The 27,434-nt window shown below is 36.2% G+C and overlaps 1 protein-coding gene across 1 annotated transcript; it reads right to left on the reverse strand.

Annotated features, from left to right (window-relative positions):
- Window positions 1–1,473: 1,473 nt before the first annotated feature.
- Window positions 1,474–21,466, reverse strand: LOC100376926 (neuropeptide FF receptor 2-like). The gene is made up of 3 exons (XM_002735506.2): window positions 21,159–21,466; window positions 17,808–17,907; window positions 1,474–3,646 (listed from the first exon to the last, which is right to left on the reverse strand). The coding sequence occupies exons 1-3, from the start codon at window positions 21,424–21,426 to the stop codon at window positions 2,896–2,898; spliced, it is 1,119 nt and encodes a 372-aa protein (XP_002735552.1). The 5' UTR covers window positions 21,427–21,466; the 3' UTR covers window positions 1,474–2,895.
- Window positions 21,467–27,434: the final 5,968 nt, after the last annotated feature.

A 27,434-nucleotide genomic window follows, 5' to 3' on the forward strand; every position in this document is an offset into this window, starting at 1 on the left:
TCCTGGAGGCAGACATTACTGTGTCGGGCAAGTTGGATACGATTAAAATATTCATGGCCGGGATTTAATATCATTTTTGTTTTATATACAGAAATGGCGCGACGAATATCAGAACGCTGCTTATGGGGTATGGTATTTGAAGTACTCCGAACTCCTGGATGTATTTAAACTCAGATTAGGTTTGTTATTAACGTTGGCTGAGCTTAAATATAGTTGAAAGTAAGGCAGTTATTATTCGTGTAGAGTTGACTGACAATCACGATTATGTCACAAAGGCCCAGATGTCGTTTATTTTCCACATAATCTTGACAAGACCATCATAAACAGGTGACAGTAAATGATTTAAAGTACGGTAAAAGTAATAGGCCAACTGGAGGGTTAGGTTCATACATACAAAACATAATTATTACACTGAGATGGTAACATGGAGATGATTGTATCAGAAAACAAATCAGCGAACTCACAGAAAACGACCTACTTTCTAACGTCGTGAAGACATTCAAAAGTAAATACAGCAAAAAACTGAGGTGATGTGAAAGGCATTGGTCGCTAAATTGTATGGTTAAAATAGCCTTTCCAATCTAAACGAATCACATGGAAGAATAGGCATAAATTGTCTAAAAAACAATTTACACATGTACATGACATGTTCTCTTTCTTGGAGAGAGTATGTATGTCGTTCTTATGAGTTATAAACACATACTGCTATTTAAGTAATCACAACAATCCAGCCACGATGTTTAACGTCTACCAACAAGCATTTACAAAACGTCGACTTTACCCATGTTACTTATGCTGCGAATTTCAAAATTGGAAATGACAGAATCAGTCCCCTGAGCACCTAATCAGAAAGGTAACGAATCTGTGTCCATCTGACCAATAAAGCGCAATCACTCATCCTTGCATACGACTTTACGCTAGTTAATAGGAAGAATGGTATATTTAATGGCGCACACATCGTTCAAATCGCATGGTCCCGTGTCTTCGACCTCTACACGATACCGTGCGGGATCGCATAGGCTAATTGCGTATCTTAAGCAGTGAGATCTGATTGGGCGCGCCTCGAAACAAGGCGCTCAATCAGTTTGGACGTACCAAATTATAAAACAAAATTTCACTTCCTGTTTTTGTCGCTATGAAGACATCCTTCCACACACAAAACTGCGTCGATTGCCTGTACCTGATGAGGCTTGAGGGCACCGAAAACTTTCGCAATTTTATCATCACAAATATCACGATTCATGGGCGCCGCCATTTTGTTTGAAATGAAACGCCAAAGAGTGATTTGTAACACGCAAACTGATTTGGCAATGATTAGCCGCAACTGACTACTGGGGGCGCTGTTAGAATACGCATATTTGATGGTCGTTCTGCCAAGGTCTGTTTAGAAGCTTAAAACTTAGACCTTGGCTAGCGAAGATGTGGCGCGCATAGTTTATCGACTTCTCTATTTATGACAACGCAATCACGTGATCGAGTTTTTCATTACCATTTATTATAATAACAACTTCAAATTAGCGTTTCCTCCAGGGAACGCAGAAGCAATACAGGTAATTTGTGTTAATGTCATTAAATTCAGATAGATAAGACATACAGAACATATTGGATAAAAGTACAAAAGCATATGACACTGAGCACAGTTAATACGCTTCTCAACAGATATTGTGCACGAACATCTAATGTGCTGTTTTCAGTGTGCGGTAGGTGGTGTTATTTGGATTAATAGATCTCTATTAACATATGTCTTCTGGTTGTCACTCAGACGCAAATTGCGTCTAAACGATTCACTGTGCACATTTAATTCTTTTTAAATCATTACTTGAAATTACTTGAAATTGTTCACAATTAAATTGCGCTATGAGGCGACCGGATACTGCGATGCAAATGGCGATTAACAGTGAAAGCTAAATATAGCCTGAGGTATCCATGACATTGAGCGCCTGGGCTGAGAAAACAGTGATAACAAAACATCGGATTCGTTTGTTTATATCGAATCGTGATAAGCCGATTACCTTGAATTACGGCTACGCCGAGTAAATGTGATTTCCATGTGTTGTACTATAGATATATAATTGCATTTTCTAATACGTTCAGATTACACTAGATAACCTTAAAATGGACTCTGAAGGAGGAGTGATAAAAACTACAATGTAGACTGTGAGACGTAATGTACCATTCAACTCAATGTCACATTTGTGGCTTACACTGTCACAATAAACGGACGTCATAATTAAAATGATACGACCACTCATATAATTACAACAGGCGTTACACTAGTGTCGCGTATAACTATCGTAAGCGGCCAACATTTAACTATAACTACAAATTAATTTAGTATAGAGTGGGCTTTACCTTCATACTAACACGTAACAATAACCTACATACTCTCAAATTTAACTGCAACATCGTAATAAGATATTGTTAATATGGGATGATTTTTCAACGTGTGATATGTCGCAGCTTGGTTCATTGTACACTATATGTTATATATATATAAATATGAGTTTTAAGGTATGCAGGTGACTATTTTGCACAAAATATCTTATCTAATCGCGTTGGCGTCTTTTGTTGGAATAGTAGTCAATGTATATGTTCATGGTCACGGTGATTAATATATTAATATCAATGTTTTTTTTCTGCTGCCTTAGGTGGCCTTTCTAACCATGGTGCTATGGTGAATTGTCAACTTCGATTATCTTGTATTCCTTGAACGACGGGTGTTCTAAGGTGGTAAGCCATAGCTGCAAAATTTACTGGTATTGTGATTGTACGTTTAAATATTGTCCCTTGTTAGCATGTTTACCAGCATGCAATTCTCTCCTCACTTAAAACAATGAAGAATCAGTAACTGATATACAATAACAATAGCTACTCATTAATACAAGGCACACGATATTAAGAGGAATTGTTTTCAATTGGATGTGAATTTGCACGTACTCTAGTCGACCGTGTACTGCGACGATGACGACACGGGTTCAGATGTTCAGATTCACCAACGAATGATCCAGGCTCTCGAACTGAGCCAAATGAGCAGAATTTACGCGGATTCATAGCAGAACGAAATCCGCGTCGAAAATTGTTATTATAGTAACCATACACAATCGGGTTAACACAGCTGTTGAAGAAAGCCAACCAATGAGCGAAAGGTATGACGTATAACACAATGGTCTGAACCTTGCGATTAGACATGTTACCGAAGTCGATCAGCAACATGCAAATATGAATAGGCAACATGGAAACTCCGAAAAGGATAACTACAACTAGAATCATTTTCAGAACTTTGATTTTCTGCTTGGATATAGACGCATGCGCTCCAGACTGTGTCTCTTGTGTTACACCAGGTGCATGTCGTCGCCATACTTTTCTGACAATTCGTATATAAGCCACGCTTATCAATAACAATGGAATGAGATAGACAAATGCAAATGAGATAGCTGTGTAGGCTTTCCTGTGAGCAACATTCGGCCATTTTGTTTCCGTACATACGTAGATCCAGGTTTGGGAGCTCAAAGGCCAGACTATTAGATCCAATACTATTCCTTGTGGCACCATTATGGCGATGGAGAGAATCCAAATGACAACCACGTGCACACAAGCTGTGGAAATTTCCATGCGTGGACGTAGTGGGTTTACAATATTGTTGTGCCTGAAATAAAGAATTGAAAAAAATCACATTATTATATGCACATATGTTCATTTCCATGGCTGACATGGCGTCCTCCATATAATGATGAAACATGGGCCAACACAGATACCGTTATTATATAATTGGTAATTAACGTTGCATTTTTACATTGTAAAACCCTTCACCGATCCCTTTAAACATCCTAAGGGCTTTGAGCAATTCATGAGAGATCTTATCCAACATAGTCCTTAAATCGAATTTAAAAGAACCTTCAACATTACAGAAAGTGGCCTTGAGTGACTACGACAATTTAGACTGATTTGGTGAGTACACACCCCGACCTTCAATACAAGCTGACTTCAGTGTTTCAATATTTTAAAAAATGAATTTAACATTTTTTGCTGAGATCATAAATGTCAGTGAAATATGTTCTACTTATATAATTTTACACATCACTTTGGAATAATGCATTAATAGTTATAAATCTAAATTAGCATAAGTCAGTTTCTTCCGAGTATATACACTACAAAAGAAACTCGGGAGATTGTTATTTAAATAGTTGTGATAAAATGCCCAAACAAACAATGAACTCAGAGAAAACACATACATATATTTATTCCAAATCAGAAAAAAAGTTGATAAAATGCACTAAAGACGAAATCATTGGTGATATATCTCATGATTTAAACGTCGATAGCATTGTTCTCCGATAACCTTAAGGTAGAAGCCTACTCATAAATTAAAATACCCAGAATTTATTCATTTTGCAATAAACTGTACTTGAAGAATTTTGACCAAAAAAAAGTTGGGGGTCACCCACCTAATTTTTGAGAAATTGATGGTTGTATTTTAGTGGAAAGTCGCCATTTTGACACTATTATATCACTTTTACCACAGGTTTCTATGGCAGAGGTATTATGCAAGACTTCAAAATCTAGCCTGGTGACATATGCTGAAAAAAAATCATTTATTGTTAATTAGCGGAGTACTTTTTGTTGTTCTGAATTATTTAAAAATCTGGGTTTTAAAGTCTCAAAAAAATGCAATTTTTCTTTAAGATTGTGTTCTATGGAATTGTTCTAAAAATAGCAATTTTTAAGAAATATTAGGGCACATTTCTCAAAAGGCTTAACTGTAACACACAAAATAATGCTATTTAATTGTACCATAGCTTCATGGATGTACATAATAAACTAATGAACATTGTCATGCGATTTATGACCAATTTTGTCAAAAATTATGACAAATTCACTAATTTGGAGCAGCTTTTACTAGATGAGTTGAATAAATATAGATCGTGACGTCATGACATTAATATCCTGTTTATCTCATGATTCCGTTTGGCGGATTTTAATTGCAAAAACTTTATTATTTAGCATGTATAAATTGCAAATAATCGTCGTTTCATATGAACACCTATTACTGTTTTGTTATCCCTTATGTAACCCTAGAAAGCTTCTGAGACGCATTGGTGATATTATTACTAATTTAATTGAATTAATACATATTTCAATATGGGTGACACAAAACGTGACACTCCATCTCCAGTCTGCTAGCATAGATTAATCAGTTCACTATTTATTGTATTAAATATTAGTACGGAAATGTACGGACAATATTTAGAATTTTTATTAAATGGAATTTCAATGATATAATAGTATGTTTACACCATTGTGTTACACGCTATTTCGAGTGGTCTGTTTTGAGTATGGCACAGTGATATGTGCATGTAATTTCAAGGGCAAGTTGAATTTATTGTGATCTTCAGTTCAAATGTGAGGCTCGTATATTGCGTATTTATATGTTCGTTTTATGCATTGGGTTTCAGTCATGACTTGATGTATTGTTCAAAATGTGTGTTTGTACACTGAATAGTGGCAAATGCTTATATGAGAATATATTCAATTCTGTCAACATTATGATATGATATACCGCGGCAATTTTAATGTCATTGCATACCATTGTATTTACACCAATATGTCGCTTCTAATGGCTATGCAATATGTGTATAAAGTCCTAGACATCAACGGTTTCCATTTTAATGTATAATATAATATGCCATATGGTGCTAGTCTCAAGAGGTTGTCGTAATTGTTTAGTACGTTCCAGTGTTGTATTTCTTGATTATTGTATGAAGTTATTAATATATTGTACATACAACTGACGTTTACCTATGCCTCATTCTAAAAAAGAATGACAGTTTGATATTTGCTACATTCGAGATGGAAAACAAGATAGTCGACCCTTGTCCCCAGTAACCTGAAATTGGCTGACAATATATTCCGATTTTGGCATACTTGTTTTTTTGGAGGCTTCAGTGTCGGGATCAACTCCGGTTTTTGGAGGCACCTTTTGGGGTATACCTCGGTTTTAGAGACTTTTGTAAAGATAGACTTCAGTTTTGAGAGGCTCCTGTTAGGGTATTTCTCGAATATTTTGATAGTCTGGTTATTTTATATGTTTGACACATAGTAGCTTTCATGCCTGATAGATTATTAAATATTTAAAGGTTATTTAGAATTGAATGTAGTCCTCATATAATGTTTCTGCCACAACCGTCATACCAGCCTCACCACGTCGTTCGAAATAGCACTATTAAGCTTACACGTCACGCATCTTAGCGAGAAAATACATCCAGATATTGTACAGACTCGCACATGGTTACTTAGCCCAATTTACTCAAGCCGTATATTGTACTTTATGTCAAACATTTCATAACAACTTTAAATACACTTGATCGGCCGAGTAATAAAAATCATAAGACAGTATAATTGCACGGGATTTCCTGTTACAGATTATTAAATATACTTTGGCGATTAAAAACGTTCCACAGCCCGTGTGTACACAATGTCTATTATTTCTTGAAATAGGTCATTAGTTGTTAATAACAGCACATCTTGTATGGCTTCAACATACTCAATCGTCAACGGATGTTTTTTTCCCCGAATGCCTTCTACATTCACATAACACGCATACACGACCGTGCATACGTATTAATACTTGCCACGGGCTAGAGAAGTCTACTTATCAACATGTCAGAAAAAGACCTCCTAAGTTTGAATGTACGTGTAAGAATTACAAAGAGATTGTTTGGTATTCACCTACGCTTTAACTGCCAGACGGAACCTGAGTATTTTTTAAACCAAATTTGACGCTAACCGTACACTCATTTACTCACAAACACTTATGTAACAATATACTTCATATGTACTTATCTTTTATTCTATGTATACCTAATCAGATTGTCTGGGCCAAGTGTAATTTATACTAATTCTCTGTTTTTAAAAGTGACCGTTGTCGTTGCTCCTAGAATAATTCTACACTAGTGTGCATATTAAAAAACGTATACTTAATATTTGATATTACGTCACTGGCTGTCCGATGTATTTAAGAAGTACCTAATTACAATAGGAGTGGGGATGTAAGTGATGATTAACATAATGCATCTTTTTGATTGCATCGATAACTAAGAGAGCCATTTTGAAAACGTAGTTGATCGTGGGGTATGGTATGACAACCAAGTTTGACGATGATGAATCAACGCAATAGAGCAATTATAATATTAAACTGTTTTTATAGTCATATTATTCATTTTGTTGCTATATATAATTGACGTAACAGTTGACATCAATGTATATTTTTATGCCGTAATATATAAATACCGATTTCTTCGTCACATGAAGGAACAGGCGTGTTTTAAAGTTGAAAATAGTTGGATTTAGAATAACTTATTGTATTGAGTAAAATAATGCATAACCCAATTACAAAATATAAAACAGGTTTAACTAGTATTGCGTGTTGCGTGAGTGACACATACTTGACCTTCTTGTCGTCTCTCATTGTGTATGGCAAGGGGGAATTGAGTCGAGGTTGCCATGACAGCGACGCCATATAGGAACATTAAAAAGACACGTTTGTATATACAAAATGGAAATATAATTTCCTTCTCTATTACTAAAACCAAATGTACTTTTGAGCTTATCAAATCGAGTTTCTGTACATGAATTGAATCCTTTATGTCATTTTACTTTATGTGTGTCGTAATGTTCACTGATTCCCTGAAACCTTTAACATACACCTGTAAACATGACAAAACAGATTTATATATGTTCACGAATTCAAAGAGTCCAATTATTTACAACCGCGAGTATACAGGTAATTGTACGCTTTGAAGTGGGTTTAACATAAACTACATTGTTTACAATATTATAACAGTTCGGTTTGTAATCTTAGAAACACGACAAAAATGCACAATTGAAGCTGCACAGCTGGTTAAACTGCGATACTACTATTAACAAAGTATTCATTTAGTTTACGTCAACACGAAAGAGTTTATTGAACAGTTTATCATTTGATCATTAACACCTACTATGTATACTGTAACATTTAATGCATATTTTGATTACGTTAAAATCGTATTGTTTGATCAGCCGAATTAAAAAATAAACCAGACGTAACGGTTAATGGCTCTATTAGTTGCACACTTTTAGTTTTAATTTACAGTCCACATAAGAACAATAAAGTTACACGAAATATTAGTATGTGGGAATTCACAATGATGGTTTATAATTTACATATGAATAAAATTGTGGCGGTTTACCATCAGTAGAAAAACCGAGAGACAAACGTGCGTTAACTGGAATAAGGATACGGTCTGAATGACAAATGTTAAATTGACCTTGGTATACAACACGACACATTTATATGATATGTTATTTTGTGTAGCTCACATATGTTACAATAGTTCTTGATAAAATTAACCGTAAAGATTGAATTAAATGTTGATCCGTACTTAAAATCAATATAAGCGATCACCCGGTTTAGTGGTAACATGGTGGATGAGTAGGCTTTTATCCTTGACAACGAACATGGGGTTATATCTCTATTTAGTGATCCGCGGAAAGTGGATGAAACAAATGGTGCGCATAACCGTTCACATTTAATATTGAACAGTGTTCCACGGGCAGCATTCGGGTGACTTTTAAACAACTCTTAGCAGTCACGATCTAATAAAATGTAAGATTGAAATAGATGTAACCAAGTGTAATATAAGTGTTACCTAATATATTTGGCGCAAAAACTAATAAAATATACTACTGGAAAATATTTGAATATAATTGCTTAAATTTCAAATAGTATATAGCAATCTCTTCGGTTTTGTTACAAGTCGATTCGAAAGGAAACTACCACATGTATTGGTGTGGGACTAATCCCAGTGACATTTCAAAATAGGTTCGGAAATAATTAGCGGCGGGTGAATGTGTACAGAATGGCATGAAAAGAATTGAAGATGCGATAAGCACATGCCGTGAGCACAGAGAGTAACGATATGTTTGGAAGTACAAGAAACCTACTGTTATTTGTAAATCACAAATAATAATCCCATCGCAACAAGAAACGTGTCTTATACGCATGAGACGATAGTTTACATAGTTAATGTAAAGACGCCCACTGCGTTGGGCACAGTTGACATAGTCACCAGAGGTGATTATGCTCGCATCCCCGCGGGGGGGACAAGATGATCAAGCACACGATAGTTTTCAGATGGGACAGCTGGAGACTCAATGCGAGAAAAAATGTAGCTAGATAAATTGAGAAATCAAAGAAAACCACAATGAAGATTCGACTGTCGACAGAACTCTGGCTCTCATTTGTTTATTTTTCGGAAAATTGTAAAAAATAAATGACGTTGCTTTTCATTCTATCGACGTGGGACGTAACCAGATTAAATTAATCAGGTATTTCAACGCAACTAGTGTTGTGGATATCGGTAATTTTAACTATGTTTTAAATATTAAACGGTTTGCTTGACATGACCTGCTTGCTGGAATAATCTATCAAGCAGTCGATGCAATTATTGTCTACGTGAATGTAATTAGATTTAATAGTACATACCATTTATTTTGTAATCACACGCACCTGTCCTACTTATTCGACAATGTCAAGTTTTTATTTTGAAATAATCTATATAATAATATTATAGTATAATAATATGTAATGTCATTTATGAATAATATATATTATTATACAGTCATAATTCTAATTATATACAAATATCCTGCCCTATCACGGTCGATCCTCAACATCTTCAGATCGACAAATTAATATGTCGGCTGCGGCAGAGTTGAACATGTTTATATCACTGGCAAATGTAATGAGACACAAAACATCGTACTGGTACCCCTGCTTTCGTACATCTATAGGACTTTGTCACTACCATGGTTTACACATGTTATAAAACAGTCTAAAGTCTAATAATATAATCTTATTGCATATACCACAGTTGGATGAATTAGGCAATCATGTTACGATTTTCAAGTGTGAAAATTTTTGGTACATCAAATTGGGACACACATCTTCACTTCACTGTAGATTAAACGTCAAAAGTTTCATTATTTATTATAAAATTAGATCAGCTGACCGATCACCCCTTTCTGTGACGTAAAGTGCACTTTATTTCTGTTCTGTCCGGACACAATACCTGAATATAGAATATAGAGTTCTTCTTAGAGAGGTATATATCAATGTTTCAATGATCAACATATCACAAAACTCATACGTACTTAACTATAAACAAGAACCACCATACATCCTCACTGTAGAAGGTGAAAATAAGTAAATCAGGCTAACATGACTCTGGTGAAGCTTGGTAGGCTTACCTCCCGCAAAGTGGACACCTCAGAGAAACACAGACAGTCGAATTCGAAATACCGAAGAGTCTAATACATTTGGAACATGAAATGTGAGAACCATGTATGAAGAAGGGAGGAGCGCAAATATATCAAGAGAAATGCAATCAAATGAACGTGAATGTGTGAGACAAGATGGTTATACTGGGGGACAATTATACACACTGGAATTGAGACAGAGAATTTGCCGGATACAGAAGGGGTGACAATTATGTTTTTAAGGCAAGCAGCATATGCACTCGTAGGATGGAAACCAGTTAGCTCAAGAATCACGATAGCCATGAGTTATACACTAACAAAAGAGGAGATTCGGAAACAAAGAAGTGACAGCTTTAAAACGCTATCCAAGATAGTGAATTGTCTAACTTTTCAATTGAATGGAAAATGTTAATGCTAAAGTGGGACATGATAACTCCGGATACTATCGTGGGCTAACATGGAGTAGGCACAATGAATGCAACTGGTCAACTCTTTGCAGATGTGTGTGAAGACAACAAATTAGTTATAGGAAGTACAATGGAACTTCTAGATGTGAGGGTTCGCCGAAGAACTAATACAGAATCAGATCATCCTCTGGTTGATGGGAAATTGCAACTCACGCAAAAGAAGGTAAAAAACCAGCAATCCGTGGGTGAAATTTGCTGTAAACCTCAAAGAATGGTTAACGAATCAAGAATGGGAAGAAAATCAAGAATTATCTTAAACCGGAGCTACAAAAACAAGGTTATAGTGGGAATAACAAGCACATAGAGTCCAAGAGAAATGTAAAGAGTAATAACAGGAATTACTTTAGGAACTAGTAATTTGAGCAGAATAACATTTCATTTTGTGTTACCAATTGATTGGCTCATGAGGAAAACAACAGGAATGAAAGACAGTAAACACTATAAGAACAACTCGAAAATGTCACATACCCACGAGCAAATGCAAGAAAATACATCAAGCGAAGAAAAAACAGCTATGACAATTAGACTGCACATCAATGCAAACAAGACAAATGTGATGAAAATAAATAACACCCAAGCAAACAGTACCAGTCTATGAAGTGGGTGATAGAAATAACATCATTTACATATCCAAACAGCATTGTGGACACAGCTTGAGGGACAGAGCAAGACACTAGAAACCGGATTGGAAAGGCAAGGACAGATTTTAATTTGCCTAATACACTAATAACTAATACACTAATGAAAGAGCAAGGAACCGTCACTAGAAAGGCATTGCAACAGAATCCATAGGGGTAGAGAAATAAAGGAAGGACAAGAATATGGGATACAACAGACTAGCGCAGAGTAGAAGAAAGAGGAGGGAGACTGTATGTAGCCTATGCAGACAATTCAAGAAATTCATGAAATAATGGGAAAGTAAAGATAAAATTGACAGGGACACTGCCAAGGAAGGCGTGGGTAATTCTTGTTGATAGACAGTTAAAACGTTGGAGAAAGATGATTTCAACAAAAAATAACCCACTCCATTATTTACACATTGATGAGCAATCAGAAGGTTGTGAACATGTGTGTTATGATTGTCATTACACCAAGTCCTTGTGGAGAGATGTTTTGTTGTGGTGGGATGTTCCACTTAATACGCAGTCACCAGCAAGTCGATTGCGCATGATGATTTCTGATCGAAGAGAAATGTTACTGGTGAATTTGTCTGCTTGCTTGTAGAAAAAACATATATATTTCTGCAAAGTGAAAGAGGACCAAACTTTGAGGCTTTTGTGACTTAGTGTAAACGAATTTATGATTGTGAAAACTACATTGTAAAGGAAGGTGGGAAGATGATATAAACTAAACTCACGTACAATTTATAATGATTGTCTTATGTTCTATGTTACCATTTCAATTTCCGTCAAAGGAAGTTGGTGAATATAGTGAAAATCTGGTCAAGGGGCAGCGTTGTTTCACAGCAACGGGCCGATTATAGTAAAACTTCTAATATAGTTAAACTTTGAATTTCTAGTTATTTTGATCAGCGGCGACACACAAGTCTTGAATTCCGCTCAACTCGCGCGTGAACTAGTAACTCGACTTCTGCAGTTTGCGCGCTTCAATTTTTCTGGTTACGTCAATTCTATTTGTGTGAATAAATAAACTTCTCGGCTGTGCTCACGACACGAGGCATTGCTTGCTATAAATTAAAACGGGGGTCGTCACCTACGCACGCGCTAGAATTGAGTCCCAAGCGACGATAACAACACACGTTAAAAAGCAAAGACTTATGGGTAGACGCTTCTTTGTAAACATGACACGCTATGGCCATCTGACGCATGCGTAGGTGACGGACGACTCCCCCGCTTTAATAACTTTAGTCGTCATACCCACTTCCTCTGCAGGAATGTTGTCATCCATTGTCGTAAATAATTAGCTTGCCGCAAGACGTCTTGCGCTGTGCCCCTGTCACTATAAGGCAGGATTTTACATTTGAACGAGATCGACGACCAAGGTCTGAAACCACATTCAGTTGGCGTACAAAAGATAAAAAACTATATGCGAATATTTTACTGATATTTAATATATGAGGGATTCCATCTTGAAAACGAATCTATAAAAACAAAAGACTTCATTTCGAGCCGTATTTGTGTGAGGCGCATTTATTTGGTTATCACTTGTGCGCAAGTTGACTGTGTCTAAAACATATATTTTGTTCGCTTTAGCATGCACGGTTCGAGAACTGAACTCAACATATTATGCTTCAGATATTTCAATCTGCGCCGAACTGTGATAGTTGTAACCGTGTGCCAAGAAGTAATATGGCTGACTGCATCGTCTGCGACCCAGTAGACCGCTTGTACCTAGTTGCTTATGAACTGTTGTAAACGTATTTTGTGAAGATTATTTCAAAGTAATGTAGAGTATGATAGTATACGTAGATTGGTACTATGTGATATTGATTGTGCATACATTATGACCATGAACTGAAATAACAGGACAGAAAATGTTCAAAACAAAAAAAAAACAAAAAGAAACTGTTTAAAACTAAAATAATTCAGAACAGAAACAGTTTAATACAATAAATGTTCCGAACAAATGAACAGGGGACAAGATAATAACAAATAACAAAACATCTAAATATATCATATAATAATCGAAAAATAATCAAAAAATATGAAAATCTGAAATTGTTATAGAAAAATGTCGATAAAGGGGATTATAGTAACTAATATTGTGTAATGCTAAAGGAACAAAAAATCCCTCCCCATAAATGAATGAATTGCTCTTCTTTCGGAAATGAATCATTGGCTGTGTCCTGAGGTGATTCTGCGAATGACGTTAATTAAATCGCCCACTCGTCACATTGTTCGGCAGGCACTGTGTGAAAATTGTGTTAACTTCTACATCATTTATTTATTTCTCTTTTTTAATACACATACAAGTAACCACAGTCCTCCTTGCGACTAGTATTAAACCCAATCAAAACAGCGTGTATTCATATTTCTTATCTAAATATATTAGACATACTAGTAATCTATACACTTACGCATTGAATGTATGTCACATGTGTCACACTGAAAGCGTGTTGTCATGGAAATGGCCTTACATTGATTGGTAATTATAGAGAATTAGTTTTCATTTGTAAAATTTAGTACCATTAAGATATGAAGGGAAGCGTGGTCGGATGAACTATAGACGAGTTCCTGTTACACTGATAAGGGTATTGTGCAAACACAGGGAACAAGATATTTGATGGACAAATTGTGTTCAATTGGCGTATTTGCCCCTAATTGGTAGCAAGGGACGTACTGCAAAGATCCAATAAAGATGAAATGAAAGTCACATTTTTGGAGAACACGATGGTTTGAGATAAATTAAACATACTTAAATGTGATGGACAACAATTCTGTGTATTCTGAAAAAGTACGTTGGTTTTGATATTGGATTTAGTCAAAACAAGTACTTTATATTGGTAGTCGTGATCCCCTCCCAAAGCAAGCACTGGAGACATTAACAGTAACATGTGATTGCCGGTATAGGAATATTTTGACGGCAAAATGATGAGTCGGCAAGTAAAATCAAAATGTATAAACCAATCATCTTGGTCCGACAATTCATTGAGTTACGTAATAACTGCAATCCCATGGCACTAAAGTTCTAGATTGTGGAATACGAATTGAAACATGTAAAACATTTAGTCAAACATTTGCTTTTTCAAAAGGAAACATTGAAATGTATTATTTGTAATCATGTCATCGAACCACGTGGGTATTACTTATGTCTTATACTTGAAACAGTTCCGTCATCAATGGAATGATAGGCATGGTCATCGCGCCGCGTCCTGTTCAATGAGGGTTTCATAGCAACGTGTACAATGCGTGTACATTGTTTGTTGACACGAAATTCAATCACGAGCTGCGCAACGACCACCATCATTTAACTCGATAAATGACCCCAGGTCAAGAAATAGTAAGTCCATATCTGCTGCGATGTATCTACATTTAATTATTTTTAACGACGCTGCGCGCGGCGATGATTATATCGCCGTTAGACAATTCAAGCTGAATTCAAATTTCGCACGTCTGAGCATGTCACTGCCGATATGCAATGCATTGTGGGAGAGAAGATTGCATTTTGCACTACTGAGCACGTTACTGCACATATATGCAAAGCATTATGGGAGAGAACTTCACATTTTATATTATTATTATCGCACGAGAAGCTCACTAGCTAATTAATTGTATGTTTTAGGATTTATATCAATAAAAATGATATGAATTTTTAGATATGGGGAAAAATAGGTCATCATAGAAGCTAAGACATATTTTGTTTCTGGAAAGTTGTAGAAACAGCCATCTCTGTTCGCATTGTGAAATAAAATGATATGCGTATTTGTCAGTAATTTGTTTCCCAAGATTAATACATGTCCGAGTGCTCACACATATGTACGTATTCAGTTTATGTAATCAATATTCATTCCTAAAGGAACCTAACTATTTCACGTCTTGTCATTATTTTTGTGTTCATTGACGTCTTTATTATTACTGACCACCACCACCCATCGTTACTCATGCATGCAAATGGACGAACAGATCTCGCTGAGAGCGAGGAAATAGCGAGACTTAATTTGGCTCTTGAATAATCTATCATCCTCTCCCTCATCGCGTTCACTGTTCCAAATACCGTATGTCGTATTGGTTACATAGAACAGAATAAGTGTGGAGTGGACGCGATGGCGAGGACAATAGAACTCTACTTGAGGGGCAAAACATTGCCACATAGCCCTTTAGCTCTCAACGAGATATTGGCATCCATTTACGTCTAGCTGATTGAACTTCAATATAGTTGTATCGTAATTTCCAGAATTCACCCTGAGTGGAAAGTTGTGTCGTATGTGCACTATCATATATAGTTTCAAAGAGTGGGAAAACATATTAACTAAAAGATTATTATAAAAAAAATAATTTGTGTTTTACCCCTCTCATATAGACACTAATAGACTGTTAAATAAACTACAAAAGCCATTGGCAATGGGAATAGCCTATACTCTGTCAGAGTAAATGAAAGACAAACTATTTATATTATTTAATGTGCTTTTCCTACTCCCGGTGGTATTGCGGTATTAATGAACTCCCCTCGCGTATACACACTTAATAATTTATCAAGGAAATATGACAGATTGCAAAGTGTCACTAATAATTAATAAAAATCATTCTGATGTTGGCACTGGCAATTGATCATTGCAAGACACGCCATACTGTATTCGTATCCCTACAATAAAACCTTCTCTCTCTCGTGTTAGCAGCTGTTTGTTCACAAGTTTTCAACTAGTACTGAGAGCTGTATATTTACCCTTCTTTTCTTGTTAGTCAAAGAATGCGCATGAACGGTGAGCGCTTATGCTTTCAAGCGGGGAGGTCGTCACCTGCGCACGCGCGGAAATTGAGTCCCAAGCGACGATAACAACACACGCTAAAAACGCAAAGGCTCATGGGTAGACGCTTGTTTGTAAACACTGACACGCTATGACCATCTGACCCATGCGCAGGTGACGACTCCCCCGCTTTAAGTATTTTGCGCACATACACGTGTTCATGCGTTCCGATAAGTCGATTGAAATGAACTTTAAATTCGAATTGGTATATGCCCCCCATAATAGTAAGTATTAATAATATAAATTCAATGTTAAAAATATGTAGCATGTTTATAAAGACCGATAACTTGTTAATTTATTCAAACGGTGAATGTCCATTAAACGGAAACGGCTCATACAGCTCAATCAGTAAATATATAATTTTGTAAGATTGTGCATCTGATGCTTGTTATTAATCAAGACGGGCGGTGCAACCGGGGAGGCCAATTTTACGCAAGCGTCACAGTGCGAGTTTTACATATTTTGTTTAAAGGGCGGTAGTCGTCGCGCCACGCATGCGCGAGAATGAGGGTCCATATAAACAAAGATTGCAACTGTGACTGTTGCGAAGAGTACAAACTGAGACGTTAAAAAGCTTTAATTAGATTTTTTAGGTGATTAGACTGAGTTGTCGAAGGAGTAAACGGCGGTAATCAGTGCAAGTCACGCCCAGATCAAACCTCACACTTGTGATTTTCATTATAAGAACGCATTGGATTATGGGAAACTCAATGTTTATGAACACAAATGTCGTACAGGCGCAGCGCGATGACTACCTCCCTAAGTGGGTCACATTTCAGCTCAAGTCACATTACATATGCTGAGCTGCCTCAATGACCATGAAACACAGTACATGTATTGGCACCAGGTGTTCCCACTTGTTTAATTCTCATGGAAAACGCTTGAGGGAATATGCCTATACACACATAAAACTGGAACCCGATAATTAACGTTATGTAGTTGTTTTAATGTAACACACAAGAACCTGAATATAATTACTACACTCTCATTTAAATCACCTAAAAACCATTCTTGTCTGAGACACTAGTATAATGCAAGTTAGTTACAACATTTAAATGTTGATATTAATGCTAGCACACTTCTTTGAATACGTTGAGCGATATTGCAACAATTACAATACTAGAGTCTCAAACTTAACATGCATTAATTCTCTGTCAATATACATTCTGATATCACACTTAAGAGTTTCCCAAATTAGCTGGAATGAAATTATATAAATTAAATGTCGTTGATAAAATAGTACGGCACCTTTTTTGTTAATGTTTGTACTGATTGTAAAATAACAACCGAGGCAGGTGTTGGTATTCCGGAATCACTTGTGTGATAATCTACCATGACTAATTTCTCATACACATGTTTATTGTATGCGATATGAATAAAGCATTGCCACATCACAAATTGATTGATATTAAAAAAATATATTTTGTCAACAGAACATTGTAGAAACCAAAGTGACACATATGATATAAATTTATTTGTACTTTCGAAATGAGTGAGCACATTTTAGAACTTGTAATCGAAGGGAGTCACATTTTGGAATATTAATTTGAGGTGGGTATTTTTCTTGTTATATTACTGGTTGATATACATCCCCTTCCTCCTTGAAAATAAATGAACCTTACCTGTCTATTGCAATGATAGTGAGTGTGAATATGGATGCAGCCACCGACAAACCTTGTATAACTGGCGTCAGTTTACACATTATCACACCAAATGGCCATCCTGAAAAAATAAACAACGTCAGAATCGTTACTCGCATCATGGACATCCATGGTCGCATTCGGACGGCGCACAATCGCCACCCGTCGCCACAACAAGTTAGTCACGTACGTCACTGTATCATGTGCGGATAAACCACATGGGACCAGAACATCGAGAAATACAAGATTCTGGTCAAGTTAATTAATAAATTAAAACATATGCATGTATGTCTTAAACAGCGCCTTTATATTACCAGTACTAGTATTATTTCATTGTTGTTTCGTGCCATTTTGTTTGCTTAATATCCGCTAAACGATAACATACATCAACAAGTCGGCGTACGAACATAACGAATGAAGGTCACATAACACTGGAGTTTAGGTTCATTACTTAAAACTTATATATGGATTAACAATAACAAAGGAAAAATGTAATACTCTCAGCACAACAATGGCATTCTCTTAATCTATAAGATATGTCCGAGTTCCAATCGCTGTTGAAAGCAGCCAATCAACAAGCACCGTGTGTGAGGATTTTATTTGAAAACATTTCACTGTTATTCAATTGGTCAATAAAACTTGACGTTTAGATTTGAATAATGAATTTCATAAATATCTATAAAGATGAAAGGAACGCCTCTGGTGAGAGTGAAGATAAAAGTCATGCATGGCACAATCTCCGTTAAATATCCAATTTAAGATACATGTCAAGAGTTATGGATCCAGAAGGTGATACTTAATTATGATATTTTGTAACATTAAAAATAATTGACATTCAGTCATCTTGTATCTGATCATCAAACGAGTACTTCTCCATATTGCTCTGAACAGCAATAATTTAAAAAAACGGCCACCATTTTGAATACATATTTATATCTATGATGTATAATAAATATATAAAATTTGAACTCGATCAGTCAAAGTATGTCAGAGATATGGTACTAGAACCGCATTGATTTGAACAAAATGGCCGCCAGTCGGGCATTTTTAATTTGATCAGTCTGCAAAACAAAATGACGTTTATCAATAACCAATAATGTCTAATGTATGTACCAAGTTTGAACAACATCCATCAGCCGAGAAATGCTTGGTTTTGATGATTTTTCAGTACATGAATGGCCGCTATTCGGCCATCTTGAATCAGATCGTGAAACAAATGGATGTACAATGTATAATATTATGTACGATGTATGTGTGAAGTTTAAATGTAATCGGTCCAGGCATGTATAACATATAATTCCAAACGCATGGACACGCGGACGCACGGACACACGGACGCACAGTAGTCAATATAATAGTCCTAACTGCATCCGAACGGGGACTAATAACATAAATCTAAAACAATTGCAATAGTTAGTAATTTTATTTAACAAGCACAATAGGAATTAGAACATAATTTCAAAATCAAAACCTCACAAACGCTAAAACCAAAAATGCAAAACACTTTAAAATCCCTGTCATTTCCTGCGTTCATTCCATACCAATAGTTTCAGAGTGTCCCATGCCTGTCTTAAAGTTAAATATCGGTTCCGTTCTAATAATTCAGATTTGTATATTGTTAGTGCTGAGTAAATATTAGTAGCACAGTGGTGATTTACATAAAGATATGTGATTGGTATATCAATGTGCATGGTACGTGGCATACTTTGTGACGTCACATCAAATCTTCCAGTAAGGCAAGGACGGGTCATAGTTTGAACCGAGTACCGAGTCAAATAACCCAGTAATGCACGGGGGATTACGCACAATGCATGAAATAATTGTTCAAAATTCTTCCGTAGAAAATACACCTACTGACAGAATGAAAATTTTAAAGACCGCGACGGAGGTCGTACGACGCGTCGTGTTCAATATGGGTCCCACACGACGCGTCGAATGAGCGCTGCGTGACGATCACCGCCTTTAACTTTCAAATACACTGAATGTGTTGACATGATTCTTCACGAATATCACATCATTGCTTTCCGCATATTTCCTTGATAAATAGATCACGAATTCGTAAAGAGATTCCCGCAGGAACTCTTGTTGTTTGAAAATGAGTCCATTCGGATAAATAATGGTGGAATAAATTAGTTTCGTTACTCGTACAATGGAAATGACTATCTGTTTAAGGACGGAATACATCTCCCTCACTCTGTGTCACATTCTATTATCGTGTCTATGTCATTTTGACGACTAAATAATTTACAATATTCACGCACAACATGTTTGCATCCAAGTGACCGAGTGAGGATGATTGAATTAGCCTCAGTCATTATAGGTAGTACAATACAAAGGACGTAATTCAATAGAACCAAAAGGGTGTTCTTTTAAAGAGCAGATGAGAATTAATGGCGCGGCTCTGCACATTCTCGTCTCGTGGAGTACTTGCCAGTCGTACTAACGAATACAGATTAATACAAATCACGTGATTGGATATGCCTGGCAGAGAAACTTTTTAGATAGGTAGAAGTTTGTGTTGGTTGATTGATATAACGTTGACTATACACAGTACATAGGACGTGACTATCGAGGTTACACCGCTGTTTTCTAAGTCGCGCTACCTAAGATCACTTATATTTAGCCACTCAGAGAATTTTTTTATATTTTATAATAAGGGGTCGCCCATTCGAAATAATTATGCCCGGACGAAATGATTACACTCAATTTTTAAATAGTTCGCCAAAAATGTACGGATATGACAGAATGATAATTTTTCACCGGACAATTGGCACTGTGTACGCCATGGCATAAATCTACATGGCTTATGGTATGGGTTTTGATATTACCTCCGTCCTGTCAAGTTACAAATTCAACATATCCACACCCTAGTTTTGTTCTTGGGTTTTATAGTTTGACGCAGGCACTCATTAGAATTGACAAATAGGCGGAAAATGAAACTTTTTGATTTTTGAAATAGTCAAAAATCGAATCCAAAAACACCCTTTTTCTTTTATTTCTAGATATATAATACACAACCTCAAATGCGTGACGTGCGTATACGTGTTGAACGGTTTTAAAATATTCCATACTACGCAATTGCTTATTGGAGGATGAGTACCAAATAATTTTGTGAAACCACAGAAACTTTAATATGGTGCCAGGGCCGCCAGTGACAAGTCATCAGAGACGATCATTTACAGTATTGGCTGTATATTCTATACAAGACACATCGTAGCAATGTAGCTGTTGCATTTCTATGCTACATCATATTGAAACATACACCGAAATCAATCTCATATACGTATGTTAGAAAGGTGCTTACGTCATACCCAAAATACAAACGTAACTTACCTTCTAATATATTCCCAACAAGTGTAATAGGCATGCAGAATATTGCCACTAGTATATCAGCGACTGCCAGATTTACGATGAAGAAGTTTGTAACTGTATGCATACGGGGGTTCCGGGCCACGACCAGGCATACTAATGAGTTCCCAATCAAACACATAAGAAATATGAACACATAGGCGCAAATATAGATGCTTGTTATGAGAGGACCGTTCTTTAAATACGGTTGAATTTCCCTGGTTTCGTTGCTGTAATTACGTACGAAATCCATTTTAGCTAGATTATTCCAAAGTACCCGTTAGTTCATTAGCGAATTGGCTGGTTGATCGGTCCTCCGTTTTGTTAAAATCCAATGCACCACTGTTAATAGAAGGGCCGGGTTTCAATACCTCTATACATTCAAGGCGTCTCACAGAGCCGCACAGCGTAGACACGTCCACAGTGAGTATTGTTCTGGAAGAAAGGCGAAAGCGTATAATTTAATCAGAACGTACAAACCCGCAGTAGAGAGCGTACAATATAAACTATTTCAACACAGACGATGGATTAAGTACTACCTGTCAATGTGTTTATGTTAATTGTATTGGATTGCAAGTTATATACATTGAGGAAATGTGTTTTTAAACACAGATGAAATGCGACTATAGTAAATCTTGATGGGGAAGCTTGTAAATCAGAAATGGAGAGGAAACAGTAAATCAGCCCGTCGTAACAAAAACGGCAACGTTAGGTTTGATAATCAGTAAGGACGCGACATTTATAGTAAGACCCGGGAAATGGTTTGGAAACTGGGTGTTTCAACGCCGCCAGTCATCTCGTAATTGTAGCTCTGTCGCCCAAACAAGTGTTGTACAATGTATCCGCAGCGCTTGCCCGGAGATCAAATTGGTGGTTTTACGTTTATTCTCTCTCCTAACATATTCTCGAAACGTATCTCACTTTATTTTCTCTGTGGTATTGCATTGCACGCGTAGACAGACACAGCTTTATCACTATCACCGTCTATCCGCGAACGAAGCGATATCATCTATCGCACTAGAAGAATTCCATCAATATCACGTCACGTGAGCTAAGTATGTACGACATGAGCTCTGTTGTTTATTCTCTCACAGAGGTAATACTCGGATGAACGTACACTTCGATGGCACTTAAAATGAAATATGGTGCGGTCAGGCGAATTTCTAGTAGAAGGTTCGTAGTTACTGGATGACTGAACAACTGACGAAGTAGGGACGGTGTATTGTTGTAGCATTCAAACTATGATATCGGATGTTTGTTAAAAATGCTTAATGAATGTTAAATTGGCTGATTTAAGAATGGCGTCGACAGTAAAATCAAAGGGGCGCCATATTAGAATGTGTGGATACGGCAATAAAACCTTGGATGCATATTTCGAAATGTAATGTGGTTATTTGCCATATATTGATTAAGGTTGGCTTTATGTGCAATAAAGCAAAATTTCGATTACGGAGAAACGTCATCATATTACGGCTTTGAAATCATCCTCAGTCAAGAATACTAAAATTTCGATTACATCTGTCAATTTCAATTTGAGATATATTTCTGTAGAAATGAAATGTGGGGATGTGATATTCATCGAGCGATTGCGCAAAAAATAATTGCCTGTGCAACCTTCTCAATCTTGTTTTGTTTTATGAATATACTTTTTTACAGCAATTTTCTATGTACGTTTTTTTTTTCATAAGTTTTCTGCGCTAAGCATTTGTTTTTCAAATCGGAGACTTTCAGGGGGTATTCTTGTTGAATTTACTAGAACTATTTCAAGCCGGAAGTTTATTTGTGTCTCTATTTCATACGCTCGTGTTTTATTAAATCAGGAAGTAGTTTCCCATGAATTTGTCACTAGGTGTAGGGTATATATATATAATTGGCCATGTACGCACCGCAACATGCCTCGAGAATGTACCAGTCAAGCATAGAGTATGGATTCTTAACATTAGTAACATTTTCAGTAATATATCACATGATGGAAAATGACATAAATATGCGATGTATATGGAACAAGTTTGATATAGGGTTGTTGATATTTCAAATGGAGTCACACACACAGTTATGTAGTGTTCTGTTACGTTGTCTCTTTCAGTCCTTATGCTGACAGACGTGCTTATAACATTGGAGAAAAAAAAAATAACAATTATATTATGACAGTAAATACCTTCTGCACATGCGCCACTATAATGTCCCAAATGTGCATCCGACAATAATAAACCACCGTATTCTGATAACAAGATTAACCCGTTGAACGCACGCTAAGGTCAATGTGTGCGACCTTTCACAAAATAAACCTGCATAATCCCCGTAATTGAAAATATTCGGCGAAGAATTTGTAGTGAAATATTGTGCCATTTATGTAGATAAAATGTTTATGGTGTGAATTTCGAATTTCAGATAAACTAACAATATATTTTACACGTGTTGTATACGTCATATGGAATTACCGCCGCCTTTTAATGTAGATTACGGTATTATTGTTTTTACTTTGATCCACAATACACTTACGTACCGCGTTCTGGGAACTAAATGACAGTACTTCATATTTGCTTCCGCTTCCAAATACCTGACCTTGTCAAATTAACTATATTTGACATTAAAACGTGTTTTTAAGAAACATTTACACAATGATTCGCTGCATATATATCGCGTCAGGCGTAACTCAAAAAGTACCTTTCTGGTGGCTTACATGAGACACGGATATATTATATCGGTTAATATCAGTTGGATAAATCTATTCTGCGAAAGGTAAAATAAAATAAATCAGAGTGGTATCCCGGTAATAGTTGATTCGAAAAAGTGAGGTTTGAAGAAATCACTACTGGATTTGCATATGGTGAATTTCCTTACTCAAGGCCGGACTCATAATCCGTAAAATGGCTATAAAACACTAACCTGCATACAGACTAAAGCCATACGATGCGGAAATATCATCTAGTTACGCGAACTTGAATTGGAAGCAGCCATATTTTAGTTTTTCACTAAGCTAGAGAGCCTATGTCAGTCACTGTATGTATCGCGAAGGTGAATCGCCGAAGACAAAACTAATTTTTGTGAGTATTTAACCTATCAATTCGCCAATAAAACCAGTGCGCATGCGTGCACTGACTGGTGCATACTTTTCACATTTCAGATTATGGGAAAAAGAGAACATTAGATACATACATTTTTCAATTATCCAGCTGTGTCATCACACGGATTTGATGAAACACTTGGTGGAAATAATGTGTTTTATGTCTAAATATCAATACAGTGCGAACATCCACAAAAGTACATTATCGATTTAGCGGTATGAATGGTGAAAGGCATTGATTGATACGCGGATTATGCAAAAAATGTTTTGTAGGTAATACTAGGTCACCGACAGGAGTATAATTCACACATATATTCACCCCAATGTTTCTGCAAGCAATTCAACAGGTAGTCCGATCAGTCATAGATACATCACAACAAAGACTAAAACATATATATTAGGTATTTATTGATTGTTAAATGAACATCAAAAATGTCATTTTGAAATTCTACCTTGAGATTATAATATTGCATTTAATTCCATGTTCCTTTTATTTAAACAAGAGATAAGATGTGAGTCTTCCTCACATGTATGACGTGCGTATCTCCATACTGTGACGTAATACAAGACAGATCGAAAATTCGCATCACATATTTTGACGTCACATACTACAGAACTTATTTTATAAGTTTGTATGAGTACGAGCTACCGCAATATTGCCCGGAGTATCCGGATTTGTATAGGTTCCAATAACTACGGATTCTGGTAAGTATGGTAAATACGAGATAGTACATAATCTCTGGAAACGCGCATCATGCATGCTGTGAACGGTTTCTCAGTTGTTCTGCCTGTGTACAAGTCAGTAATTCAAGTTTTATTCACTACATTTCCAAAGCATGTGATAAGGTTCATGATGTGCATTTTTTTGTTACAACTGGGAATGTTGCTATTTTTCAGAGCATGGGTCGTCGCTTTGCTTAAAATGTACTTTTTACAAGTCATGGCGTCAAAGTAGACGATCAAAAATCATTGCAACAGATTGCGCAGTCCACGGAGAATAGTCCTAAAGCATCATATCAAGTTCTGAATATTATGTTAACGCTCATACGAAACCTGCGTCATAGCGGCATCGCTATATGTCAATACATAAACACAGAAAGCGTGTGCGGTGCATGAATACATGTATATTCTTTAGAACAAAGTCCAACAGAGCGTCATAGAAAAGCAAATACAAAAATATCATTTTGATAAACCAACAATTCCTAATGTATGTCTTCGTTTATCTGGGGAAAAACTCGCGATGTAAGAGATTTATTACTACTTGTCTACGGCTCGTAGTGATACGGCTCGTAGTGACACGGTTCGTAGTGATACGGCCCTTGCGTCACTTGTATTTCCAGATAAAACATTAGGGATTTTGAATAAGTGCAACCTAATGTTGTTAAGCAGATGTTATCTATGCAAATGACAATATAATTATCTAGTATTTAATATTCATGGTTTAGTTGTAGCGTCATCAACGTGATAATATAATATATAATATGGTAACCATAGCGATAACTGGTGTGATTAAGTTATGAATACATTTTTGTTCAATATTCCCTAAGGATAACAGTATTGCATATAGTTTTGTATAATGAAATTAGACTTAGACTGAAAATTATCATGTGAACAACCCGTTTCAATTGGAAATAACCCAACATGATCTAAAATTTGAATTTCCCTAATGTTCAGATGTTGACACATTTTTTTTTACAAAATGGAAGAAAAAGAAAATCTTCGTTTCAACGGAAACCGTTTCCTCATAACTGAGATTTATTTGGTACAGTACTAATATTCACTAACCGAGAATATTTAGGCGATACAAATTGTTGTATACATTTTTTTACATAAAGCAGTGAGTATTGATTCCATGTCGCTTCGAAATGTGAATCAGTATGACCCAATCATTGAAGGTGAAAAGTGTGCATACTGCAGTCTTATTGGAATTGTTGAGTTGCAGCTTTGAAGAATTATTTAGCGTTCAATGCCTGTTGTGACGTTAGACAGTCACCTAAAAACACGTGACATTGGAATTCCATCTTATCTCTTTACAGCAGTATTGAATTGTAGATTTGGTAACGGATATACCGGTTGACAACTATTAGAGCAGTGTGCAGCTGTTTGCCCCCTGAACACGTCTGAATAATACCGATATAAGATGCATAACAAGATGAAATGATATTTTCACCTTCCCACGTTCGTTGTGGGGGTAACCTCTTTGTTCATGTGTTAATGGTCTTTTGTTAGCACATTTAAGAAACCGAGTAAGTCGTATGAAAAATAAGGTATATATAAAATTTCAATGTGACTAATCGGCCAGAACATTGTTGGCAATGGTGAATATTCTCAATAGTTGATATCATCGTTCTCTTTCTTAACGCTTTTAGTAGTAAATCAATCTCGCAGCGTATCGCCACACCGATTCAATGTAACAAAGTAATTGCTTTTTAAATCCATAGCCTCGAGTCGATGCCATCATGATATCCTTTTATTTTACAATTAGGCTAAGTTATTGAAATTTCAACAACCAATATCAAAATCGCCTCGTCTCCGGAAGCTCCATTTTTCTGCTGAATTATTAGAGTGAAATGGCATTATACAAGCAACGTTCAGCTTGCTTGCATTTATTAATTTATTTAAATTATACCCAGCCTAAGGGGTCCGCAATGAGACCAGATAAAACAACACTGTGACGTGCATTAACCAAATTGTTAATCTAATGGATGTGCACTATTGATTGAAGAAAAGGCCAAACGTGGAAAATTTAGTTGTGTAAATATTGTACAAATCTGAACACGGTTATAAACCCACTGAATGTGATCATGTGATTCGGACGAACGCACGACATTAATGTGCAAACTAAGCGTCAGCTGCCAATCACGCTGATAAACCATTGATTGCTCTGATGATATTACATTGTATTTCAGAATAACACCAAACAAAATTTGACGAATGAACATGATTCTTTTGACCAAACAATAACATTATTTCCAATGCATAATAATTCCGTAACTGTCACACGTTAACTTAAGACGATTATAGTTGTAATTACATTATCATATTTATATATAAGCAACGCTGGTGTTTGGTAAACCCCAAAGAAAAATAACTAAATCTTCTGATTTATTAAAAGTCGTGTTTCTGATTAAGTCTACAAAATGGAGGGAAAGGCAAGATGATTTAACAAATGAGAATTTAACTAACGCCATTTT

This window comes from Saccoglossus kowalevskii, chromosome 19 (assembly GCF_978046115.1).
Source record: "Saccoglossus kowalevskii chromosome 19, keSacKowa6.1, whole genome shotgun sequence".
In the NCBI taxonomy this organism is placed as follows: domain Eukaryota; kingdom Metazoa; phylum Hemichordata; class Enteropneusta; family Harrimaniidae; genus Saccoglossus; species Saccoglossus kowalevskii.